The sequence below is a fragment of the Paralichthys olivaceus genome, chromosome 5, assembly GCF_024713975.1.
Source record: "Paralichthys olivaceus isolate ysfri-2021 chromosome 5, ASM2471397v2, whole genome shotgun sequence".
Classification (NCBI taxonomy): Eukaryota; Metazoa; Chordata; class Actinopteri; order Pleuronectiformes; family Paralichthyidae; genus Paralichthys; species Paralichthys olivaceus.
Genome location: NC_091097.1, coordinates 15,444,836 through 15,468,113, shown reverse-complemented (window position 1 = coordinate 15,468,113; position 23,278 = coordinate 15,444,836). Strand labels below are relative to the sequence as shown.

The 23,278-nt window shown below is 44.8% G+C and overlaps 1 protein-coding gene across 9 annotated transcripts in view; it reads right to left on the bottom strand.

The window, feature by feature from the left end:
• Positions 1 to 110: 110 nt before the first annotated feature.
• Positions 111 to 23,278, bottom strand: part of tnrc6c1 (trinucleotide repeat containing adaptor 6C1) — a 40,187-nt gene continuing 17,019 nt past the window's right edge. For 4 of the 9 annotated variants that reach the window (XM_069524433.1, XM_069524439.1, XM_069524441.1 and 1 more), the window contains 17 exons: positions 14,579 to 17,089; positions 12,509 to 12,703; positions 11,792 to 11,958; positions 11,605 to 11,682; positions 11,256 to 11,474; positions 10,522 to 10,671; positions 10,100 to 10,219; positions 9,767 to 9,850; positions 9,374 to 9,614; positions 9,108 to 9,272; positions 8,541 to 8,717; positions 8,149 to 8,298; positions 7,630 to 7,740; positions 6,841 to 7,059; positions 6,303 to 6,376; positions 5,790 to 5,929; positions 111 to 5,702 (listed from right to left, as the gene is read on the bottom strand). In XM_069524433.1, the coding sequence (XP_069380534.1) occupies positions 5,315 to 5,702; positions 5,790 to 5,929; positions 6,303 to 6,376; positions 6,841 to 7,059; positions 7,630 to 7,740; positions 8,149 to 8,298; positions 8,541 to 8,717; positions 9,108 to 9,272; positions 9,374 to 9,614; positions 9,767 to 9,850; positions 10,100 to 10,219; positions 10,522 to 10,671; positions 11,256 to 11,474; positions 11,605 to 11,682; positions 11,792 to 11,958; positions 12,509 to 12,703; positions 14,579 to 17,089 (5,189 nt within the window). In that variant the 3' untranslated portion in view covers positions 111 to 5,314. Of the gene's footprint in view, positions 5,703 to 5,789; positions 5,930 to 6,302; positions 6,377 to 6,840; positions 7,060 to 7,629; positions 7,741 to 8,148; positions 8,299 to 8,540; positions 8,718 to 9,107; positions 9,273 to 9,373; positions 9,615 to 9,766; positions 9,851 to 10,099; positions 10,220 to 10,521; positions 10,672 to 11,255; positions 11,475 to 11,604; positions 11,683 to 11,791; positions 11,959 to 12,508; positions 12,704 to 14,578; positions 17,090 to 18,817; positions 18,977 to 23,278 lie in introns of those variants that run through there. The other 5 variants (XM_069524442.1, XM_069524435.1, XM_069524434.1 and 2 more) reach the window with 5 other exon arrangements.

Here is a 23,278-nt window from a genome sequence, read left to right as displayed (position 1 = left end):
TCCTTCACTCTCTCCGTTGCTCAGATTTGGGAGAGTTGAAGTCTTTCTACCCCAAACTATGGCCACAGGTCTGCAAAATACTTTTTTTGCTGCATTTTTTATACATATGTAAATTTTTTTTTTTTTTTTTTAGGTTTATAGTCTGAAAAATGGTGCAATACTCAATTATGATCCATACTTTCTTGGATTATTCCACAATGAAAGCCACTAAGGTAGATAAACATTACATTTTAAAAACACACTTATTTTAGTCCTTGAGTAAACATTTACACGTGAACTGTCCCCGTCTCCCCTCAGTACTTGTATCATGTTGTTCGTTTAGCTGGATGAGGGGTGAGGCCGACACTCAGTGCAACGCTAGAGGCTAGTAACAATTAACATCAGAATATATTTTTGACGAGCAAAAAGAAAAACAAACGAACAAAAATAAAATCAACAACATAAGTATACTGAATTGAAAAGAAACATGAGGCGGACATTTCCTCCGCTGTAATCATAAGCTCTCATACATGTTTTCACCTCACGCTCAGAACATTCATACAACATACAGTACAAGCAGCCTTGTGCAAACACTCAAATACAACAGACGTAAATTTGCCTTTATAATCGATCTTTGTTTTCAACAACACTTGTATTTCAAATTTGATTCACTCTGAACCGATGTTATCAAAAATCTCTGAAGTGTATGAATGAGACAAAAAAACCACTAGAAAAAGTGTTCACATTACATTATTGGCGCTTCTTTTGATTCAAGTATTTGTTTTCATTATTTTGTATTACTCTGATATGTTTATGATCTTGTTTTCTGGGAAATACAATGTTGAGGAGGATACACAGGGTAAGGGCTGAAGCCAGGGCCGGGGAGGGGAAAGGGCTTAGGTCAAATGGAAAACAGAAATCTAGTCATATACACACATACACCCATTATGCACATTATATGGTTGTATAGCGTATATGAACTAGCATGTGCATATTCAACCCAGGCCGTTGTTTTTTTTTTTAAAGAGATTTGCTAATTCAAACCCTTTTGGGGGCCCTGCCCCAGAACCCTTGTCTGATCCATGATTGAGAAGCATATTTTGCTCAAGCTCCAGTTGCCTTTGAGTCAATGTGACTTTAAAAAAAGGGAGAGCGTCCGGTTTCCAACACTACACAGGTAGATAAGGGAGCAGGCGAAGGGTGTGGGGAGGGGCAGGGCTCTCAGTGCTGGTGCTAAGTCAAGAAATCCAGGGCACATCTGAGACTCGACCTCTGTCCCGGTCACCCATCGTCCGTCTCTATTCAACTCCGCACTTCAACGCCAGTTCCTTGATTAAAGTCCAGTGTGGAGTAAATGCAGGAACAGACAAACACACAAACAACACAGGCAATAGTGATTGTTTTGTTGAATGACGCGAGTCTTAAGCAACTCTGGAAGAGGGCGAATCCCCTAAGTTTTAAGACTTGGTACCGAACTTGAGGTTTGTCGCTGTTTCTACTGATACGCTGGGTCCCTGCTCGGACCCTGACCCCAAAGCCAGATGTGCAGAGATAACCTGTTATATATTTGCTGGAGCGACCTTCAGGTTGGAGGTCCAAATCGAACCTCCTGGATACAGCTTCCCCACGCGAGGCCCAGACGGCGGACCTCAACGGGGTGAGAAGGCGGCAGCTTGCAGAGACACAGAACACAGACATCTCAGCCTCAAAGTGCACAGCTGAAACAGACCACTTTTTTTTTTTGTAGTTTCTAGTTTTTGCGAAAAACATTGATGCTAAAGAAAAAGATAATGTTTTTGGTTTTTAAAGAGATGTACCCGATGTGACCCATAAACAGTGCACAGACACATACAGGGACCACCCCACCCCCTCCTCGTACTCCTCCTGCAGCCTGGTTCTCCACTATATTTCCAGTCCCCTATTGGTGAAAAACCAGCACCATTCTTCTGTCCTGCCCTTCTACTCCTCAAGCCTCCGACAACTGGATAAGTGGTGCACGTTCCACCAGCGATAAGAGGAACTTCAGTCTTATCACACTAAAGATAAATTAGGATATGGCAAAGTGGAAGTAGATATTGGAAAGATCGGTTGGCACAAGACTGAAGAAGTGACTGTTTGCCAACCACTAGTGCCTCCAGCAGGTCATTTAGTGTCATCTAGTAGCTCTGTCCACACAGTGGGAGACTAAACCCTTGAAGAGTGGGGGGTTGTTTCAAGGGAAGCTGCCTGGTAGTAAAGGTTGAGAGATAAGTGAAGATTGGCAGATGTGGGCGATGGCTGTGATTTTCTAGATGGCTGCGAACGAACACCTCCTTGTCTTTGCATAGAAATGGAAGGCTGTTATCAGTTGAGGTGGTTCTAAGCATAACTGAGTGCTCCCAGAGTTAAACATAAAGCACCAGCGTGAGTGAGGCGCGTCGACATTAAAGGAAGTGTGTGTGTTTTGAGACGACAGAGTCGAGGTTTGGTGCCCAGGGATGGACGGGGGAAGTCGGCTCACCATCCTGGACAGAACCTTTGATTACACAACCTTTCCCACTTGATTTGACTCGCTCCAACATTAGGACCTCCCCCCACCTTGCTTTTCTACTGAGATCTGCAGTGTTTTGTACGGCCCTGCTGCACGACTGAGGTGTACCTCTGATCTACACACTGGCTCTGCCTCTGAGGCAGTGGGAGGGGCAGGAGAGAAGCTGAACACTGCATAAAGACCAATATTAAAAAGCCATGAATCATCATCAGAAAACAATCATTAACTAAATCATCAGTTATAACAGCAACAATATCAGCAAACTTCTTACGACAATAAAATACAAATGCACACTGGCAATTCTATAAGTGAAAACCAAAAGAAAAAACAAACAAACATATCAAGCGCCTCCATCTCTGGCTAAAGTGAACTTTGCAGGAGAGAGACAGAGAGAGTGGAAGTGGATGTTGCTGAGGACAGACTCTGGCGCAGTAGTAGTAGTAAATGTAATACATGTGGGCCAGTTCTGAAAGAGCTGCTCTTGGCCTGGAGGCCCGAGGGGTGGGGGAAGCAGAAGAGGAGGGAAGCCAGTCTGTAGGGATCCGCAGGGAGGCAGCGAGCGAGGGTGCAGGAGGGGTGAGGGCTGCCGCAGAGTACTGCACTCTGCAGCAGGCAGGCACTCAGTGGCCACACTATCACACAGGTTGGCAGGGCCTCCAATAGACAGACGAAAAAAAAAAAAAGAGGATGTAAGAGAGATGGAGATCCTCCCTGCTGGACCCAGTAGAACATTAACACGTTGAGCGTTTCCAGACACCAAGGCTAAAGATTTCAATGCAACAGTATGCAATGTAACAGTGATATTTACTTTGATAGAGAGGGTGAGGATGAGCGCTTTAGGGTCTGTCCCTGTTGCAGCCATCATCAGTTGAGTTAGTTCTTTCTTTGTATTTTCCCTTCACTTTGCTACTTTGCTGTGTTTAACATCCTTCTTGGTCCCACGACTTGAGGGAAGAAGGACTGGAAAAAAAAAAAAAAAAATCTTCACATCCATGTTAAGTTAAAAAATAAGTATATCGAGAAGCCACTAAGCAGATTGCTTTTTTGTCTTTGTTTTTCAGTTTTTACATGCCAGTGTTGCTTCTCCTTTCTTCTATTCGTTGGCATTGAGGGTGTAACGAGCTGTGGTGCTCTTGCTAAGTGCTATGATAGACCACCTATTCACAAAATCTTTGCTTCATACTTTTATACCAATGCAAATTTGGGCCAAAATAAAAATAAAAAGGTCTTCTGGGTAAAAAGGGGAAGAAAAAAAACAGGCTCATCTCATTTTGGTTTGATGCCTTCTCATCAAGCACACACACACTCTCTCTCTCACACTCACACATACACACACACACACACGCTTACACACTCACATACACACACACATCTGTCCCTCCCTCTCCCCAACATAGTCACTGGCATAAGTGTGGAGAGTAAGCTGGCTGAAGAAGTGCTTTTGTGTTCATGTCCTTGTGGTTGAAGATGGTTCAAGACCAGCTTGCTACTCTCCTGAGTTCACACACTCGTGGGAGGGGGGATGAAGGGTAGTAGTGGCAGTTTTGGGGTGGGGAGGGTTGCGGGGGCAGATACAGTTTTTGCAGTTTGATCATTCCTTATAGTCTCCCCTCTTTCCGAGAGAGGCCACCCTAGGGTGCTTGGACGGTAGAGTCTGTGGCTTATATTGCACATCACTTGAAATGGTTGTTTTTCAGGGTGGAGTGGGTGGGGGGTGGGGCGGGGGTCGTTGATTACACACCGTTGGGAAACAGTTACGACTTGAGGTTTTTCTTTCCACTACATAAGTGAGAGGGTCAGAGACAAACTGCGAGTTTCCCCACAGATGAGTTGAGGTGCGCTTAAGTGTTTGTCTTTACAGTTCCATAGTAATAGCAGTGGTTCATTGTGTTGTCCGCCACGTCCATAACTGTCTGTACAAGCGATGACCCCCAAAACTATGCCCCCCACCGAGTACGATTGACAGACACATTTGAATAATTTCATTAGCTTTGTTTGCAATGGTTCAAGAAGAAGAAGAAGAAAACAATACAAAAATAAATGGCTTGAACAAGGCGAACAGAGTTGCATCATTCCCTTTGAGCGAACTGAGGAACTCATTCTGCTTGCAAAAAATGCACTGAAGTCGTGAGCTGTGGTTGCTTACGTTAAGCAGCAGCAGCATGTACTTTCCACTCAGGTTTCACTGGCTCAGAAATAAGGGTGTGCAAGTGTCCGTATGCTTCTTCACCAAGTACAGAGTGAATGAGGATAGCAGGGCAGGAAAGAGGTTAAGGCTAATATTAGTGCTGAGAGAAACAAATGTGTCGAGTCTGGACCAGCTGAAAGTTCGACAACCACTCTGATTGAAGGGTTTTACTTTGGGAATGACGCCTTTTCCATGGATCTCTGAGGTGCAGTATGATTGCCTCAAAAGGCAGAGAAGGATTACGCAAGACTAAAGATGGCAGCTCGTCACTGTGTCAGTTCGACCAAAGTACATGTTTCACACGGCGAGTTTTCAAAAGTTCATGTTTGTAAAAAGTTCTCTTTCTTTGTTGAATGAAAAGACTTCTTCTTGTGACTCTCAAAGTAAAAGCCAAACACTGTGGCCAAAATCTCTCGCTGAGATTCACATAAGAACTGCAACTGAAATGTCATTCAAAACTAAAGGAGAAGAGGAGGCTGACGAGGGTGAGCAGCGGGGATGTAGCCTCGTCCTCCTCTTGTCTCTCCTTTTCATGTCACACCCACACTGATTATCTCCACATTGATTTGAAAGATTTTTGCTCCTGTTGGTATTTGTTTCGCCCGGGATCTTCCATCCTACATGGACTCTCCACTCAGCAGGTCCCCGGGCAGCAGCGTATTGATTGGTGTGGGACTCCCCATGACCCGTCCCTCCTCTCCACTTGGGGGTCCCCACAGGTTAGAATACTGTTGCACGCCACCCCAAAGCAACTCCCCGCCTGTCTTTGCTCCGCTTCCCAGGCCACTGCTTCCGCCACTGCCGTTATTGTTGTTGTTCCAGTGGGGCGAGTGACCGATTGGATGAGGGGCTCCGGACCCAGTCCCACCCATCCTTGTCTGATTGGAGCCTGGAGTGGCCTGCCAGCTGGTTGTTCCACCCAGCGATTGGCCCTGTGCAAAGAAGCGGTTAACTTCCTCCTCCCCAGCAAACTCTGCCAGGATGGTGGTGTTCCCGAGCACGCACCTAGAAAGCGATGAGGGGGAAAACACAAATAAATGAATGTTGCAAATATAAAAACGCAAATTTGAGGCAATGCATTGGTGGACATACATGTGCAGGGACTTCTGAGCCTTGGCAGCCTCATCCTTGGAGCTGTAGCGCACCACAGCGTTGCCCTGTGTTAGGTTGAGGTGGAATGTGATGAGGGGGCCGTGCTGCATGCACAGTGTACGCAGAGTCGAACCATCAATCTGAAAAACAAGGATCACATACCCCTCAGTGACAGATGCAGTTGACCCTCTGTGAGTCGTAAATGCTTAAAGGCTAAAGGCTCATTAATGCTTAACGTTAGATGCATATACAGAAACGGACAGAAGTCTTCCGTCCTCTGAAAGCTCACTGATACGAATGAAACAGACGAAAAGGAGCAGTTCCACTGGAAATCGTGGGAGGGGGGCAGTTTCAAACGAGACAACCATAAGACACAAGGAAGGAAATTCACCAAAGATCTGACGCCCATAAGTCTGTGGGCAGTGACGGTTACATTGCTCAAAACAGATGCATCTATTTTCAAAGGCAGCATAAATGAGTTTTAAGAAAGAGCTTCAGATTGTAAAGAATTACCTGTGGAGTGAGGTTCCTCAAAACCAGCCAGCTACTGGTCCTGGTGGAGCTGTCTGTACTCCACGTGGTACCTGCTGTGTATTAAGACATAAAGGCAGCAATTTGTTAGCACAAAGTGTATCATCTCCATGGTTATCTGAAACAAAACCCAGTCACTAAAACTGAATGTATGGTGTTGATATCTACTGAGAGAAGAAAAACCAGTTTCAGTTGAGACTTGTTCAACCACAAAATTAATCTTACTAGGGTGTTGGCAATCCTGCACTACGCTCTACTTTCAAAATCAGCGTCTGGTTGTAAACCACATCAAAGTGCTGCTCGCTCTACGAGTATGTTCAAACTGTAAACTTAATAACTGTATATACCGACACGCCCTGCCTCCATTATATGACCAGCAGCAGAAATGTCTTATATGTTGTGTCTGAGCTATGCAGTATGCTTCAACTAATTTTACATGTTTTTATGTTATCATCATGAGTTCATAAGTTGAAAAGCAATTAAGGAGGAAAGAAAACTAAATATTTCACAACAACACTACCTGAGGTGTAAGAGCTGCTCCAGCCTTGGGCCAGACCCAGGGAGTTGCCCCCCCATGTTGAGGAAGGCTTGGTGTTGGTGAGGCCAGGTGGGGGACGTGAAGGGGCTGTAGTGCTGCTCCGGGGCCCCTGAGGGACCTTCCACAGCTCGTGGGACAGGGGGGGCTGGCTATGAGAGATGGGGCCTGAAGACCAAGTAGATTTCATCTCTGACAGTTTACCTGGTTGGAAAAAATGTAGAGAAACGTTGGCATTCAGAACCAGGCGACCAATGCACGCATGCACCAAAGGCACACACACTCACAGCTACCAAGGGAGAGCGTCCTGCAGAGCAAAATAAGTGCCTCAACAACATATATAACAGCCTCAACAGGGATAATAGACTGCACATAGAGACAGATTGACGTGTCCCCTTCCTCCCGCTATCCAGAAATGAAGCTAAAATATCTTGGATACAAACACTGCCATCTTGCGCTGGTGATGTCATTTCGAGTTGCAGTAGCTACACCCTTAAGTGTTTCACACTTCCCATGCCACACACAAGGAGGAAGGAGAAACACCAACACCATGTGGGGAAATATGCACGAGAGGCAAAATTCACAGGGAGGAATCTAAACTGAGGGTCATATTTAATCAGGAACGTTGGATTGAATGACACAGGAGAGACGTGATTCTTCAGTGAATGGTTGAGGCTCTGGGTGTTACAGTAACAGGAGGGAGAGGATAATGTTGATTTGCAGCAATCGAGCCACTACAACATGGGAGTTGGGGGTTATGGTTAAACCATGTACCTGCATCGTCCGTCTCCGGGGACGACAGACTGAACGAGCTAGTGTAGGCACTGACTGGCCAATCAGTGGAGGGAGGCAGAGCCTCGATCTGAGATGAAGTGGGAGAGGAGCCTAAGTCGATACCAGCAACACAAAAAATAGACAGACACAAACAAATAAGGAAAACATAGCAGAGAGAAAATGGAGTAAAGAAAAAAAAAAAGGCACTAGAAATGATGATAGTAAGCTCATTAAGAAGAGAAGAGTATAAGCTGGTAAATGACAGTGATCACAGAGGTAGTTAAAGCAAGAAGATAAAGAACAAAACAATAAGAAGCAGGCTCTCTCTGGTGGCAGCAGCTACATAGTATTGTCACGTACAATACACAGGGACACAATTTTTATTTATTTCCCAAACCTTTGTTTGACATAGTGTGTTACTGTGCTGTGAAATAAGGTGTGACTTATACTCTAAAGACCACTACACTCCAAGACTGCTATCAGACACGTTTCTCTAATATACTTTGGTCCTGCTCTCACCTCCACTCCTGTCCCGTAGTAGGTAGCGGTTGACATCTTGGATATTGGTGTTGATAGTGGGCCCACTGGGGACACTGCCAGGGGTCATGTTGGGGTCATTCTCAGGGTCGATATTCTGGAGACCCTTCCAGGGAACACCGGGGCAGAACTCTGAGAATGAGAATAAAAGTATTTGCTTGCGTTTTACCATCAGGACATAAATAATAACCTGACAAACCAGAGTGTAATAGTAAAGAGCACCCATCAATGTGATGTATATAATTATCAGCTAGTAATCTTTTTTTGGAGCAAGGAAAACAGCAGGAATTATTGCTAACATAGCTTCCAACATGGTGAACCAGATTAAACAACATCTGACACAGATCAACATCGGACTCCTTGATGTTACTAACCTGGCGGCCAGTTGATATTGGTCCCATTGGCCATCTTGTCACTGTTACTTTTACCCTGTCCCCAACTATCTGGGGGGACCAGGGGGCTAGTAGGAGACTCTGAGCTGGACATAAGGTTGTAGGGACTGTAAGAGTCCTCCAGCTGTGGGGGTTTACCCGGGGGACCCAAGTTGGCACCTGAGTGAACAAACAACAACTTTTAGAAGCTGATAAGAGTGAAATGTGGGGAAATATGTTTGTGATGCTTCTTTGATTTATGGTATGGGTCTCTTTGGCTGACATGGGCAGACCAGTCGGCTATGTGGCTAGTTTGAACTGAATTCTTTGCATCTACTATAATACAGATAACTTCCTGCTTGTCCCACATTTTACATCTGTCTCTTGTACTTTAGTGTAAAAGGAGCTTAATGTTACAATTGGGAATACAAATTAATTTACAAAACATAGTGTTATTTTGGTTTATTGTAAAAAGGCCTGTCAACATGAATATAATATAAGTTGGCTTCAGTTCTCTAGTGGTAAAAAAAAATCCTCTTTAACTACACAGGATTGCCTTTGGTTTCTCACCATGCTTGCCCAAGCTGGGCTCTAGAGGAGAGGAGTTACCAGAAAGGCTTTCGATGGAGTTTGGGTGCGTCCACTGTGACAGGCGCGATTGGGGCTGAGGGGGTTCCTTCATAGCCAGACCTCCCACTTCCATGCAGTTTACATTCATGTTTGGATTCAGTCCAGCTGAAGAGAAGACACAACAGTGAACTGTTACTACACAAGACCATGTGTATTAGTGCAGCATCGTCTATAACACATCCAAAGAGCAAGGCTAAGCCACTCACAGAGAGAGTAGGGGCTGTAGGTGTTCGGAGATGACTGCGGCTCTTTGGTCTGCAGGTCAGGGAGGCCTGGAGCCTGGGGGTGACCAGGAAACGAATCCAGGGTGGATTTGGTCCCACCAGGATGCAGGCCCAAGTGGGAGGGGGGCGGCTGCTGTTGCTGATGCTTCATCAGCAGGGCCTGGGCCAGCTGACGCTGGTGTTGTTGGATCTGCTGCTGCATGTTATTGATTGTACGTGCAACCTGAGACACACACATGACAACAAAGGAGACAACTTTACTAATAATAATTAAATGTTTTCACATTATTTTTCAGTCAGATTTATTTAAAGAAAGTAATTATATGACAGTGAGCTGGATAGGATAGAAGAGTGAAGGTTAGGAGGGACACCTACTTGCTGCTCTTGTTGTCGAATGGGACCAGAAACGTTGCGCTGCGCCTGCAACATCTGCTGCTGAATTTGTAAACGCTGGTATGCCTGTGTATCAGGTATAAGCATGGTTTCAATGTCAAAAGATGCTAGCGTATCTGCACACAGATTCTAACGCATAAATAATAAAATGGTTTAATCTACATGTAGAAAAAAACTTGTTTAAAAAAATTGCTATTAATGCATTCACAGCTGTTCGTTCAGGATTATTCAAAGTTATGAACCATGTGCCACATCTATGCCAAATAAATATAAATGAGTCTAAACTAAAAGCAAAAAAGGTTAAATGAAACCCACCAGTTGCAGCTGGTAAAGTTGATTCAGAAGGGTCATATGTTGAGGGTTTATTGGTGAGGTTAAAAGTGCAGGATTCAGACCAATGTTTTTTGCTGCAAACTGTAAGAGCTGTGCTTGAACCTGTGGGCAAACATTAAAAACAGTATTTTAACAAAATAAATTAAAATGTTACAGAAAATACTTTTTTTGCTTGTGTCTGGTGTATATTATGCCCCTTTTACTCAACTGATATATAATAAATGGGACACTCAAATCAGAGATGTTTTTAAAAGACTGTCATCTGAGTATAAAATATTCATCACTGCATATATTAAAACACCCTGCCTATGAATCTGTTCATATAGTAAGTAAGAAATTGGGTCACATGTTCATGAGTATCTATATCTGTATTTGTGTGTGTGTGTGGTTGTGCGTGCGCTTACCTGAGGGGAGAGAAACTGAGGCACTTGAGCACGTAGACTAGGCTGAGAGGAGCTGGGAGGCGGCACTGGCGGCTGAGGAGGCTGCTGCGTCTGCTGCATGGTCCGGGCTTGTGCTGCTCCACCACCGCCAAACATTCCACTCTGCATCTGCTGGATGAAGGTAGAGAGACTCTTAACGTCTGCCTCAGTCACACAAATAAGATAGGTTCACCACAAAAAGAAGGATGTTAAATTAATACGTTTCTCTATAAGTTTCCCTGCATTGTTCCACCACAATGGGTTTGAGAAGGTCAAAGAGTACACACAAGTCCTTGAAACTAGAGAAATCAGTCGTCTACATTTTACAGTTGCAACCGACCTTCAGATGAGAGTCGTCACAAAATGAGCACAGGGTGAGTGAGCTAATGCAATGGTAGTAAAATATACAAAATTGACAAAAATGTAGTGATAATTTGGGAGAATAGAAAGAATTTACTATGTCTCATTAAATAAGGAAAAGATTTATATTCATATTCTTGAATCCTTTTCATATAAAATAAGTGCAGCTTGTCTCATATATTCTTATGACTTAAGATCTTACGTTTGTACTTTGTGTCTCTCTTTATTGAATAATATTCCCAGGGAGCCCATTCAAATGTATTCATTTAATATTTTCTGCAATGCTTGTGCTGCTATTCTGTGCAGTATATATTTTCAGCAATTATTTCTTTTAAACCGATGAGTGCCTGGCTCACCTTATCCATGAAGGGCAAGCGGGGGTCTGCCGAGGGGTCTTTGGAAAGAAGCGGAGGCCGAGGGCAGCTCATGGGCTTGTTTATGAGCCCGTTGTTGTAGTCGTGGCCGGCTATCCCCATCCCCCGCTTGTCCAGCTCCGTCTTCTTCTCCAGCAGGGCACTCATGGCCTGGTCCAGGTTCATGTTGTTGCTCTTCAGAGCCTCCTCCGCTGGATCCCTCTGTAGAACAAACCAGGAAACTTCAGTGTCAAGAGAAGATGAAAGCAACTATAACAGATATGTTTTGTTTGTTTGTCCAGTAGTTGTAACTAGAATAGATTAACAGCAGTTAATAGTTGATTCAACTCACAGGGAAGCCCATGTCTGTCAACTGTTTGATGAGACGATTCATGATCCAGCCATCTTCCTGCTTCCCTGGGACCTTCCCCTGGAGGAGATGATGAGGGAAAATTATTATCACCACACTAATAGTACTTAACAATGAAACTGTTTCCCCATACAAGATCATACAATAAGTAATTTTCTCTGCTTCACACCTTCTGTGGGACCTTTTTGGATGCATTGCCCCAAGAGTTGCAAGAGGAGTTGCTCTCCTGGGAGGGAGCACTATTCCACATGTCTCCCTCCTCAGCATCCCACTGACCCCCTGACAGGCTCAGCTCCTCACCTCCACCTCCCCATCCATCTTGCATAGGTTTGGGGGCTAAAAACACAGGAAAAGATGTAAACCAACCAATGTTCACAACAGATATGTAGCTTTACTTTTACACTACTGATATTGCAAAACAAAATACGTAGTAAAGTATAAACTAATGCCACATAACAGTGATAGAACCATGATCATGAAGATGTTTTATTTGGAAAATGTAACCTTTTAAATGAGTCCATCATTCTGCATCAACTTATTAAAGTTGAATTTGTCAAGTCATCTTGCCTTTTGGTTAAAGCCTTGAGTTTTAACATTTCAAAACATATGAAAAGTTTAAAACTTAAAAAAAACATGAGATTAACACCAGAAAGTGAATGAATCCAAGGAGAAAAAGTCATTTGACTGAAATATTTGACAGCCACTAGGGGTCAGTGTAGATTTCTTTGCAAAATCTCCAGGACTCTTGCTTCCCCTGGGCCATATTGATGTCCTTGACTTGACTCATGAGAGAATTTGTTTTTTAAGAAACAGAGCATCCATGTGTTAACATCATTCATCAAGAGGTATACATAATCATAAAACCATTAAGAGTTCAGCTATCTACCAGGTTTGCAAGATGCAGACGTCATTGTTGGGTTGCCCCTGCCATAGCTATCCTGGTTACCATCACTCCAGCCTCCACAGCTCCCAGTTGGTTTTCCCCAGGCAGATGTCCCATTGTCCAAGCTGACCGGAGCTGGTGCGGGTTCCCCCCAAGAATTCTCCGACTTTGTGTGGGAGCTTGGTATTTCTCCCCAACCTGGAGGAGACACAAGGACAATGGCCTGTCAGTTAAAAACACTTAATCATACCTAAACCAATATCTAAAAAATAATTTATGCTTTCTATGCTTTATATATAATCAAAATTATGGTTATATAATCAAATGACCAAAAGTCTTTTTTGTCGCTGCTCAATAAGTGCAGGTCAGTTTTAAAGTGTCAGAAAGACAGTTGCAACCAGAATCACCACAGGCCAAAGAAACTGCCATTTCTAAATGGGCACGTTTACGACAGGCACTGTACTAGTTTACTGGAAATATCAGGAAAACTGAAAAATACAGGGACATTTTCACAACCTAAAAATCAAGAGCCATTTCGCAAAATCAAGTTACGGTGCTTTGAAAGTGTTGAATTTGATACAGATAATCCAATACCTATACCAGCATCAGAATGCTTCCGATTGCCTGGCGAGTGCGTGAATCTATGTACCGATCTGATACCAAGTTTTTAAAGTGTATTACCTTTACCCAGAAAAAACTGCAATTTCAATGTGCTTCTTAATAGTATGAGAAGCTCTCTTCAATTCAAAATTCTGCAATAATCAATTTAAGACAAACCATCTTCATCACGGCTCTTTATTCACAAAAGTCTAAGTTTATTGCTTTATGGCCTCTACTCACAAATTTGCATGCACTCAGGTTTTCTCATGTGTGATAAGATGTTTCCTATTTTGTTGATATAAACTGAGCCTCAAGTCTAATTGTGTCACTGGTAAACTCCATCGCCACATTGAATGTTCTGCTTGTGAGTGTGAAATAGCAGTCGTGCAGGGAGGCAGAGACCTGGGCTTGGCTTAGCAGGATGGCTGACAGAGGGAGGAGATGCCCATTTAAAATTTGGCAGAGCCTGGAGCCTTTTGGCATTAGAGGCAAAGCGGTGTCTCCGGGCCTGTTTCAGCGCCAGGCTCAGCTTAGCTCTCTCTCTCTCTCTCTCTCTCTCTCTCTCTCTCTTTCTCCAGGGAGAGGTCAAGTAAAAAAAAAATTATTCAATTAAATTCATCCCGTTTTGTATGACTACCTTAAGTGCTGCTTAACATTGCATATGACACACTGGCACAAACAAACTTTAAGAATTTCTAGTTTTGTTATTTCAAACACCATTTTCTGTCCTTAGTGATAAATATTTAAGGGTTGTGCTTATTTATTTTCAACCCACTATTTGTACAACATCCAGCTGATTCTAATGCAGACTTTGACCATGCAGGGTCAAGTGAGGGACAGCAGGGGGCGTCTGAACCCTCTCTGTTCTCAGGGGCTTGCTCCACCCCCTCCCTTCAACTACTGACAGATGGTGTCTCCCATATAATCACACACTTCCGAGCTGCATCACACTGTTTGTGGTGAATTGCTATTTTCACAAGGTACTTTGTAAACAGCATCCTTGTTCTTCCTCTGGGTACCCGTGTGGGGTTTCCAGGGTGACCCACACACAGACGTGCACGTTGTTGTGAAATGTGAGGAGCCTCGTGGAGGAGCAGGGCTGGCACTGCTTAACTAATTTAGATAGTCGATTAGATATAAATCCAAGGAGGGCAAACTAGGTCAAGATTTTACCTTTAAGTGGATCAACAGCTTGGAGCTTAACAGTGCAGTGTGCTGACAACCTAACCAGCTTTCATGTTTGACACCTTTACTTAAACAGTGAAAAAGAAAAGAGAAATTGTTGATTGCTTGAGTCACATTTTGATGATCTGAATTCTAATGGCCTTTAAACTGACAATGTACAGTCATTGATGAGTATCTGTAATAGCCTATAAATCTAACCTATTTGGCCGTGTGGTACTGTTACATCAAATTAAAATGAGTAAATTACACAAGTACACATAACAGAGTCACAGTATTTTGTTGTCTTACCTTGAGCTATCAGGGGACCCCTGTTGTGAGATGGCCCAGGCTGGTGTTGCACAACAGGATCCATGGGCCCACTGGTGGGCCCGGGGTTTTGAGAGTTTTGGCTGTGATTCTGTAAAGGTGCAGGTGGCCCGTGATATGGGTGATTGTGAGAGTGGAGATGGTTGTTGTTGGGAACTGGGGGATTATTGCCTCCAGCAGTAACTTTAGCCTGGGAATTTCCTGGATTATTCTTGTCCCACAAGTTGACTGCCTTGTTGTAGGCACCAGGGTCACCCCAAGCTGAGGTCCCATCATCTATCTCCATTTTACGTCGGATTGAAGGTGGGGAGGGCTCTTCCCAGCCTGTAGGCTCAGCTGAGGACTCCTGCTTACTGCCACTCCAGCCTGCAGCTTGCTTCACTGAGTTTGAGCCACCCCAAGAGCCTATTCCCCCTCCTCCACTATTACCACTGGGCCCATCCTGAGGCTTGCCACCCCAACCTTGAGGAGGGCCACTGGGGCGCTGGGAAACTTGTTCTCCCCAGCCACCATTTCCTCCAGCTCCAGATATCCCTGATCCTGAAGCTGGCATTCCCCAGCCTCGTGGCTTTTCCTTCCAGCCTCCTGCCTCGCCCTCCCAGGCAGGGTTAGTGGGACTTTTTTTGCTCTCTTCTGGTTCTCCCCAGTCACCAGTGTTATTGCTGCCTCCACTATTGCCCCAGCTGTGGGATGCTTTCTGTTGCTCTCCCCAGCCTTTGGATGTTGTCTTGATGTGAGAATCCTCCCACCCACTTGACTTCTCCTCTCTCCATGACTGACCACCATTCTTGGGTACACAGGTGTTGGGGCCTCCTGCTGGAGAGTTCCCCCAGCCACTGGGGGCACCTGGGGGCTTAATGTTGTTAGTTGGCTCTCCCCAACCAGAGTTGGGCTTATTGGGAGCTGCTATGCTTCCACCCCAACCTGAAGCTCCCTGAGAACCAGGCACATCATTTTTGGTCCCAGAGTCATTCCTCTGAGAGGGGCCCATGCTAGTGTTTGAGGGCCCCTGGACATTGTTTGGAGTGGTTGGGCCAGAGCCCCGTGTTTCAGTGCCTGCATCATTCTTGCGTTTATTATCAACCATATCCCACGAGGTGTGCTGGCGAACAGGGGTCTGTCCCCAGCCAGTGTTACACAACACCCTGGGGTCCAGATCCTGGGCAGGAAGCAGAGGAGCTGGATTATCTCTGGATGAGTCTCTACATGGGGGATGTCCTTCCATGCTGTCACTGCTCCCCTCACTGGCACCAGCTGTGCTCACAGCTCTGCCCCAAGGACTAGCCTGTGGATCCTGCGGAGGAGAGCTGGGGGCATCCCAGCTTCCCTGGGCCTCTTCAGTGTGCTGCTTCCCCCAGTCTCCACGGGACTGGTCACTCCATCCTCCAGTATTTCCTGCTCCACCTCCCCCATGGCCCCAGCCAGAGTTCCAGCCAGGTGCCTCCTTAGATGAAGGTGCCTTAGAGTCGCCACTGTTACCCCATACTGAGCTACTGTCTTCTCCATTGACCTGCAGGCCCCCTTTTGGAGGTTGGCCCATTGAACTCATTCCTACAGGTGCATTACCCCAGCCAGGCAAGCTGTGGATAGGGCTTGACGGTTCCTGCTTATTAGTGTGATTTGGTCCATCAGTTTTAAGGTTCTGAGGTTCTGAACTGAAAGACACATTCGTGGATGGGGAGGGGTGTGGCTCTGACGTGTCAGAGGTCATTAAACTACCCCAGGCGCTGCCAATCCCAGAGGAGTTGCTGTTAGTGTTGGCTCCAGTACAGGTGCTGGTCTGGGCTGGTGGAGGGCCAGGCTGATTACAGAGGTTTGGTGTAGGTTGAGGAGGTGTAATGGTGTTGGCTCCCCCTGAGCTGCCTCCCCCTGTGCCAACTCCATCATGCCCCAGCATGGGCCAGGCAGATGGATTGGCATTAGGGTTTAGGTTCAAGTTAAAGTTGGTGGTAGAAGAAGATGAGCCCCAACCCCTGCTGCCTGCTCCTGCCACTGGACTGTCACTTTTTCCTTCATCCCCCACTGAGGACTGAGGGGGGCAATGGGAGGGTCCAGGCCCAGAACCCCAGCTGCGATTGGCTGCAACCTGGCTAGAGAGCATGCTGGTTCCAGTATGACTGGCAGGACTGGTTCCACTGTTGGCCTTGCTGCTAAGGTGGTTGGCAGGGAAGTGGCCTGTCTGGCTGTTGGCCCCTGTGGCCATAGTCACTGTACTACAACTACTACTAGTACTGCTGCCGCTGCTGCTGCTGCTGCTGCTGCTGCTGGTCAAGCGACCAGGGTCAGTATTCAAAGGGCATCCTCCGGGAGGGGCCTGGCTCTTGCTGAGGGTAATAGAAGGCCAGGCCTCTGTGTCCTTCTGGTCAATAATCAGTTGATCCCAACCACTGAGATTGGTGGAAGATGCAGCACTTGTGGCACTCCTATTAGTTGGCAGGTGTCCCCAGAAGGGATTATCATACTGGGCTCCCTGGCTGCTCTGGGGGGGCAGTTCTATAAGGGAGGAAAGAAAGAAAGAAGATATAAGCTATGTACATTATCATACCAACATATGCTTAGTGAGGTTGAAATACCATGAGAGCAAGTGAGGTGTCTATGCACATACAGACTTTAGAAGTTGCTTTAAATGAAAATAAACAGCATTCACACTGAGAGTGAAAACACAGAGGAGAGGAGTATTATGGTAACATAAAATGCAATATCTATGTACTTTAGTGCATCCTATGTCCACTGCCAAGATACTGAACCCCACTGATGTATCATCAGTGTACTAGTCTATGTGTGATTGAGAAGCACTCTTTGATTATGTGTGTGAATGACTGAACGTGTCTCATTGAGTAAACCGCTTTGTTTGTTAATTCAGAATAATAAAGTGCATTAATAAATGTAGTATATTTACCATATTATGCTTTCCACAAAAACAAGATAATATTTGCAGTATACCTACAGTCTACAACAGTGTGGTTGAAGCATATACACCCCCGAAATAAAGCAGTCATTGAGTGATCTAGAGACGACTTGTCACCTTCTCATTAGATTTTTTTCTATTATCCAACTGTTTTAAAACATCCATGAAGCTATTTTATAGTCATCACTGTGGATAATATTCTGAGAATTGGCTTTTAATCAAACTGCTTGTGCTATTAAATCAAATAACAAAATTGAAAATAAAACATTTAGAATTTACTGTTGTTGCATGCAAAATGGAGTTAATAAGTTACATTATTATTGAATAAATGTATATTTAGAAAACAGCATTAAAATTAACCAGATGGAAAATTGTATCACACACAAAATCTTACATCATGCATTTCCCCCAAATGAAACAGAGTCTAAACGTTAAGCATTGCATCTTTCAAATAGTTCACCCCAAAAAGACGTCAGATTTGAGAATGCAATTAATTAAAAAGGTCATGCAGAAGTCATCCTTAACTTTTTACCTGCTAACTGCTACAGTTATGACCTCTGCTTGACATGAAGCACAAATACTCTACACTTGCCCTAGGCAACGATTCTCCTCACAAACACGTCAGCATCCATCTGCTTATACAACTGCTCTGACAGCACTTTGAGTTTCTCTCACGCTCCCAGAAGTTCCAGTGTGCATAAGGATTGTCTTGGTACAGTGTAAGCCCAGCTGTAGATCATGATCAACTGGCACCACCAGATCGCACATTTCTACCATCCCTAGTGCTGCAGCTGCTGTTGTTTACAAGTACCTTCACATGCATACTGCGTTTGTTTGCATACACTCTGACTGTATCATGAGGATAAGAGGGAAGTGACAGTATTTGTATACCATCTAATCTTTAAGCTTGCTTCAGTGCAACTACAGCAGAGAGAGAGGAGGCAGTGAGAGCAGGGGGGGAAAAGAGGGCACTGTGTTTCTGACACACACAGCACTGTCGTTCTGTAGCGTCACTCCACTGAGAAGTGCAGGACCGCCATTTTCTCAGTCCTGAACTAGAGCCAAAAAGGCTCTGAGCTACCATCTGTATATCCACCGCCGCTGCTTCAACAGCATGCATGTCTCGCCCAAAATAATAAACAAAACATAAGTAGTCAACACTGCATGCCTGCACTACACTTCTGCTGCAGCTCTAATGTTTAAAAGCGCTCATCTGCACGGTCAGTAAATGCAAGCCACCAAAACAGTGCAGCAGAACCAGACAAGAAAGAGAGAAATGGGGAGACTGAAAAAGAAAGGAGGGGGTGAAATACCTGTGGAGAGGTGCCTCCCAACCATCCTGTTAAGAGCTAGGTTTTGTGCAACGCAGCGGCCATCCTTGTCTCAATATGTCTGCTCGGCTCGCCAAGCTTCTGAGGCTCATTTCTGAAGTGCTGCCAAGAAGTTGCACAGCTCTTGCACGGCATGAGACAACCCCCCCTCCCTTCCTTCCTCACCCCTTATGCTCGGTCCCTCCCACCAACACTGCTTTGGCTGGGTCTCTCCTCTTCTATCTATTGCCTCCCTCTGGCTTTATTTATATCGTGCCCTATTCCTATCCTGACAGAGGATATTCTCTCTCTCTCTCTCTGGAAAGCACTGAAAGAAGGCAAGTTGGGGGAGGGGAGACGGGAGTGTTGGAGAGATGAGGTGGGGAGGGCTTGGTTAACAGCTAAACGATAATGCCTGGAGACTTTCATTATGCACTCATGAGGCATACGGTAAAACAAAACAAAGCTGGGTTCTTCAAAACTCCCCCCATTCTTGCATCTTTCAACCTTTCAAATCTGTCATTAAATATTTAGCCAAGACCACTCCATCCGCAATTAGCCCTGCCGCCCACAATGGAAAACATCATGAACAGCAGTGGCGGGTGAAAGAGAGAGAGCAAGAAAACCCCAACAAAACCCAGCTTGAACCCCTCTGGTGCTTGGATGGCAATTTTCTCACACATGAACATGTTTATATATAAAAGCCCACATCATTAGATCACGTGCCTGTTTTTGTAAGTCACTACAGGCCATAAATGCAGTGATCATGAGCAGCAGGACCAAGTTTTAAACAATGAACAATCTCTTCATATGGGTGCTTTTAGGGCACAGGGCGAGGGCATCAAATGAACATGTTCATATGGATCTGTCACAGTGAGCAATGATGGCCAGGTGATCTGGTCACAAACATAGCATTCGCCTGGATCAAGGCTTGTATTGTTTACAAATGATCCCAACGCCCACCCAACAACACAATAAGTCAATGTTTTGCAGAGAACAGAGTCCCTTTATGGACGAGGCTCAGCCCCCTGTGCCTCTCCACTGTGAGGACCTGACATGCAGTGAGGTCACACCATACTACTAGATGGCCACTTGCTCATTCATGTGTAAAAATACACACAGTGACAACACTGTATTTCCTGTGTGGAAGCAAACACACTGCTGGAGAACTGAAAAAAACCCCACACTTCTTACTGAATAGTCCAATAGTAGAAAGGCCTCCAATGCTACTTTTCAGCATTTTACATGACAAAATGGACATGTATGCACAACATGTTGTGATGGTGTGTGTGGTGTACAAAGAAGGACAGGACAGAAAATGACAGACAGAGATAGATAGGAGATGGAAGGAAGAAGTAATCTAGGGGAGTTGTGTGGGCCTCAGCTGGACTGATCCTGGCTTAATGAAGTCCCCGAGGGGCAGAGAGACTGGATGGTACAGTGCTGACAATGCATGCTGCCAGCCAGACCAACGAGCTCTATGAAGGGTATGCACACACAATCTGCATTTCCCAGGAATATGCTACTTCTGCGTTTAAAAGGCCATATATATATATATATATATACACTGAATATAGGACATCCATTGCCACTAGAGGTCGCACTACTACCCGCATCTGAGACCAAAACATGTCATCCACAAGTGCACCTGTCAGTGTCAGATACTTCGTGTTGGTAAATGTGTGTTTTTAAACACACATTTCTGTGCTCACTCCTCTCTGTGGGCCTGCATGGCGCCTATCTGCTAGATAGCGTGGCTAGCATTGTTAGCCTGCTCTGAAAAACGTCTGTGCAGAAAAGGGACAAAAAGTAGAGTATCAATTCAGATGCCATGTTTACATCACTAGCTATCTTTATATCACTGAGCTGGAGCCAAAGAGCAGAGACAGCCCGTCAATAACGTCACCTTGCTCCAGCTTCTCAAATGTGAAAATTGTAGGCTTTTTTTTGGCCATATATGATAGCAAAGTGTTTTTCAAGTGAGAGATTGGTATAAAAAGTTACTTTGAGGTATAGGATAACAAATAATAGCCACTTTGTTGGTTTAGGATTTACTTTTCTTTTTTTTATAAGTCAAAGAGATTTAATGGTCAAAGTGCCGTAAGGTTAAGGTAGCACTGCAGCACTTGCCTGCATTTCTAGACATGACAAAGTGGAACATGAGACAGTTCCAGCTGCCATCACACATACACAGAAAGAGGAGAGTTTCTGTAGGCCCAGCAATTAGCAGTAAGTATTTTGTTACTGCACAGCACAGATAGTTGAATTATATCAATGCAGAAAGAAAATGGGAATGACAGGGATAGTGCAGAAATATATGCAACACATACTGTGGATGCATGTGTGGATGCTTTCTGTGCAGCTGCTTTGCTGTTCACACAGTCATGTTATCATCTTGAGATTCTCTAAGGGGGAAAATACTAACAGTGGGACAAAAAAACCTGACTTTAAAAAAAAAAAAAAGGTACACATCTGAGACATCTGGCCATCATGTTTGCCTGTGAGTATCCGCTTTCTCCTACTCCTCTAAAGGATAAACCAGGTCAAGGGCTTTCTCCAGCATGCCAGTCTTAAAATAGCTAGCTCTCTCACGCCTCCTCCACATGAAAGGGCCTTGGGATATGGATTGTTAGCCAAGCAAAAGGTAACATTAGGAGAAGGCTTTCCTAATGGAAAGATTGACAGACAAACATATAGTTTGTTTAGCTGGACTAATCCTGGCCGCCCTAGGGCCAGTGACGGTTATGTGTGAACTGAGGTGTTGGAGGAGATGTACACATGAGCATCATAACAACAAGCGCTGCAGAGAAAGTCAAAGGAGCAGAGGCACAGAGCGGGTGGAGCGAGATAGAAGGAGAGATTGAGCGCTGAACATAGTTAACAGAGAGCTGATGTTTAATCACATCACAAGATGTCCCAGTCCTCTTTGAGGGGATTCCCAAGGCTCTTTTACAGCATCAGCAGCAGGCTTAAAGAGCAGCACACTCCTTATTCTCCACGAGACGAGCTATTAGCACATTAGGTACCCTGTTCTCTCACTTGATGAGGCCAGTTTTAAAAAAAACTACAAACTAAACAAGTTAGGAGTGCTGAGTACAAAATACCCGATATTAAGACCAATACATGCACTTAAGTTAGGAAAACAGCTGTATGTATAAAATGTGATTTCCGAGTGTCATTTAACTAAACACCTTTAATGAGAGAAAATCTATTCTTATTATTGATACAGAACCTGAGCTCCTGTCGTGAGTGATTGCTGCTGCGGGGGGGGGGGGGGGGGGGGCAATCAAATCACAGGACAAGACTGTAGGGACAGAGCCAGGACTGTGGGATTACCAATGGTGTTCTCATTTTGTGATAAGTCACACACTGCTACATATCTCACAAAACAGAAACTAGGCTAAGAGGTTTTTGAACTGAGACAGTAGATGGTGGAGGAGACGCGTGGAGAATGGTGAAGGGGAGGTTCCTGCGTTTCACCGAGTGTTTAGCAAACAAGTTCTGTATTGGCGTATATGAAGCCCTCCCACTAGACTCCTATTAGACGTTCAGTCTTCAGGGTCCTCCTGTCTGTCCGTCATAAGGTAATCAGTCAGCTCAAAGACACACAGGAAGCAAACCAAAGCAGAGCAGGCCTGCCAAAGAAGGGCGGAGAGAGGCAGCAGCTTTTACCGTAAGCCATGAGTCACTGCAGCCCACAGTACTGGACCTCTGCCATGCAAGCTCTCTCTTCATTTCTTTCTTTCCCTCTCACTCTTTGTATCAGTGCCAGGTCAGGCCCACTGAGGCGCCCAGCCAACTAACTAGCTCCATATTGCTCCTCCTCTTCCAAAAAAACAGCTAACACTGTATAGCTGGTCAGCAAAGCTTGACGAAGAGTAGGAGGATGACGAGGACAGGAAGGAGGAGGAGGAGACGAAGATAGGATAAACATCTCATCACCATGGAGACGGAGTTGTATTCAAACAGCATCAGAAGGGTTTGATGATGCTCAAACATACACTTCTGTAAAAATCTTTTCTTTCCCAGACAATTAAAAGTGCCCAAAAAAATGTAATAAGCTTTATCAAAGACCAAATAATAATTTATTAGGAAAGAACAGACCTTTACCATTTGGAAATACACGAGAACCCAGTTTAGTGTGATATGCAGAGCTCCAGGAAAGAAAACACACATACAGAGGTAGCCAGCTGTGTTTACTCTCCATCGTCTACCCCTGTGCGCCTCTATCCCCATTTCAAATTCCCAGCCAGGAAGAGGCAAAGTAAAAATAAACAACAGTCAGCAGTACCTGTGATGCAAGTGCCTTCATACTGTTCTACAGGTACACCACGCTGTTAGAACCCGGTGCCCAACAACAACAAAGGATTCTACATATTATTGACAGTATATTTAAAGATTTGTAAATTATTTGATTATTTGTTGAAAAATGTAGTAGTAAGCCAGAGTTAACATACAGCCTTG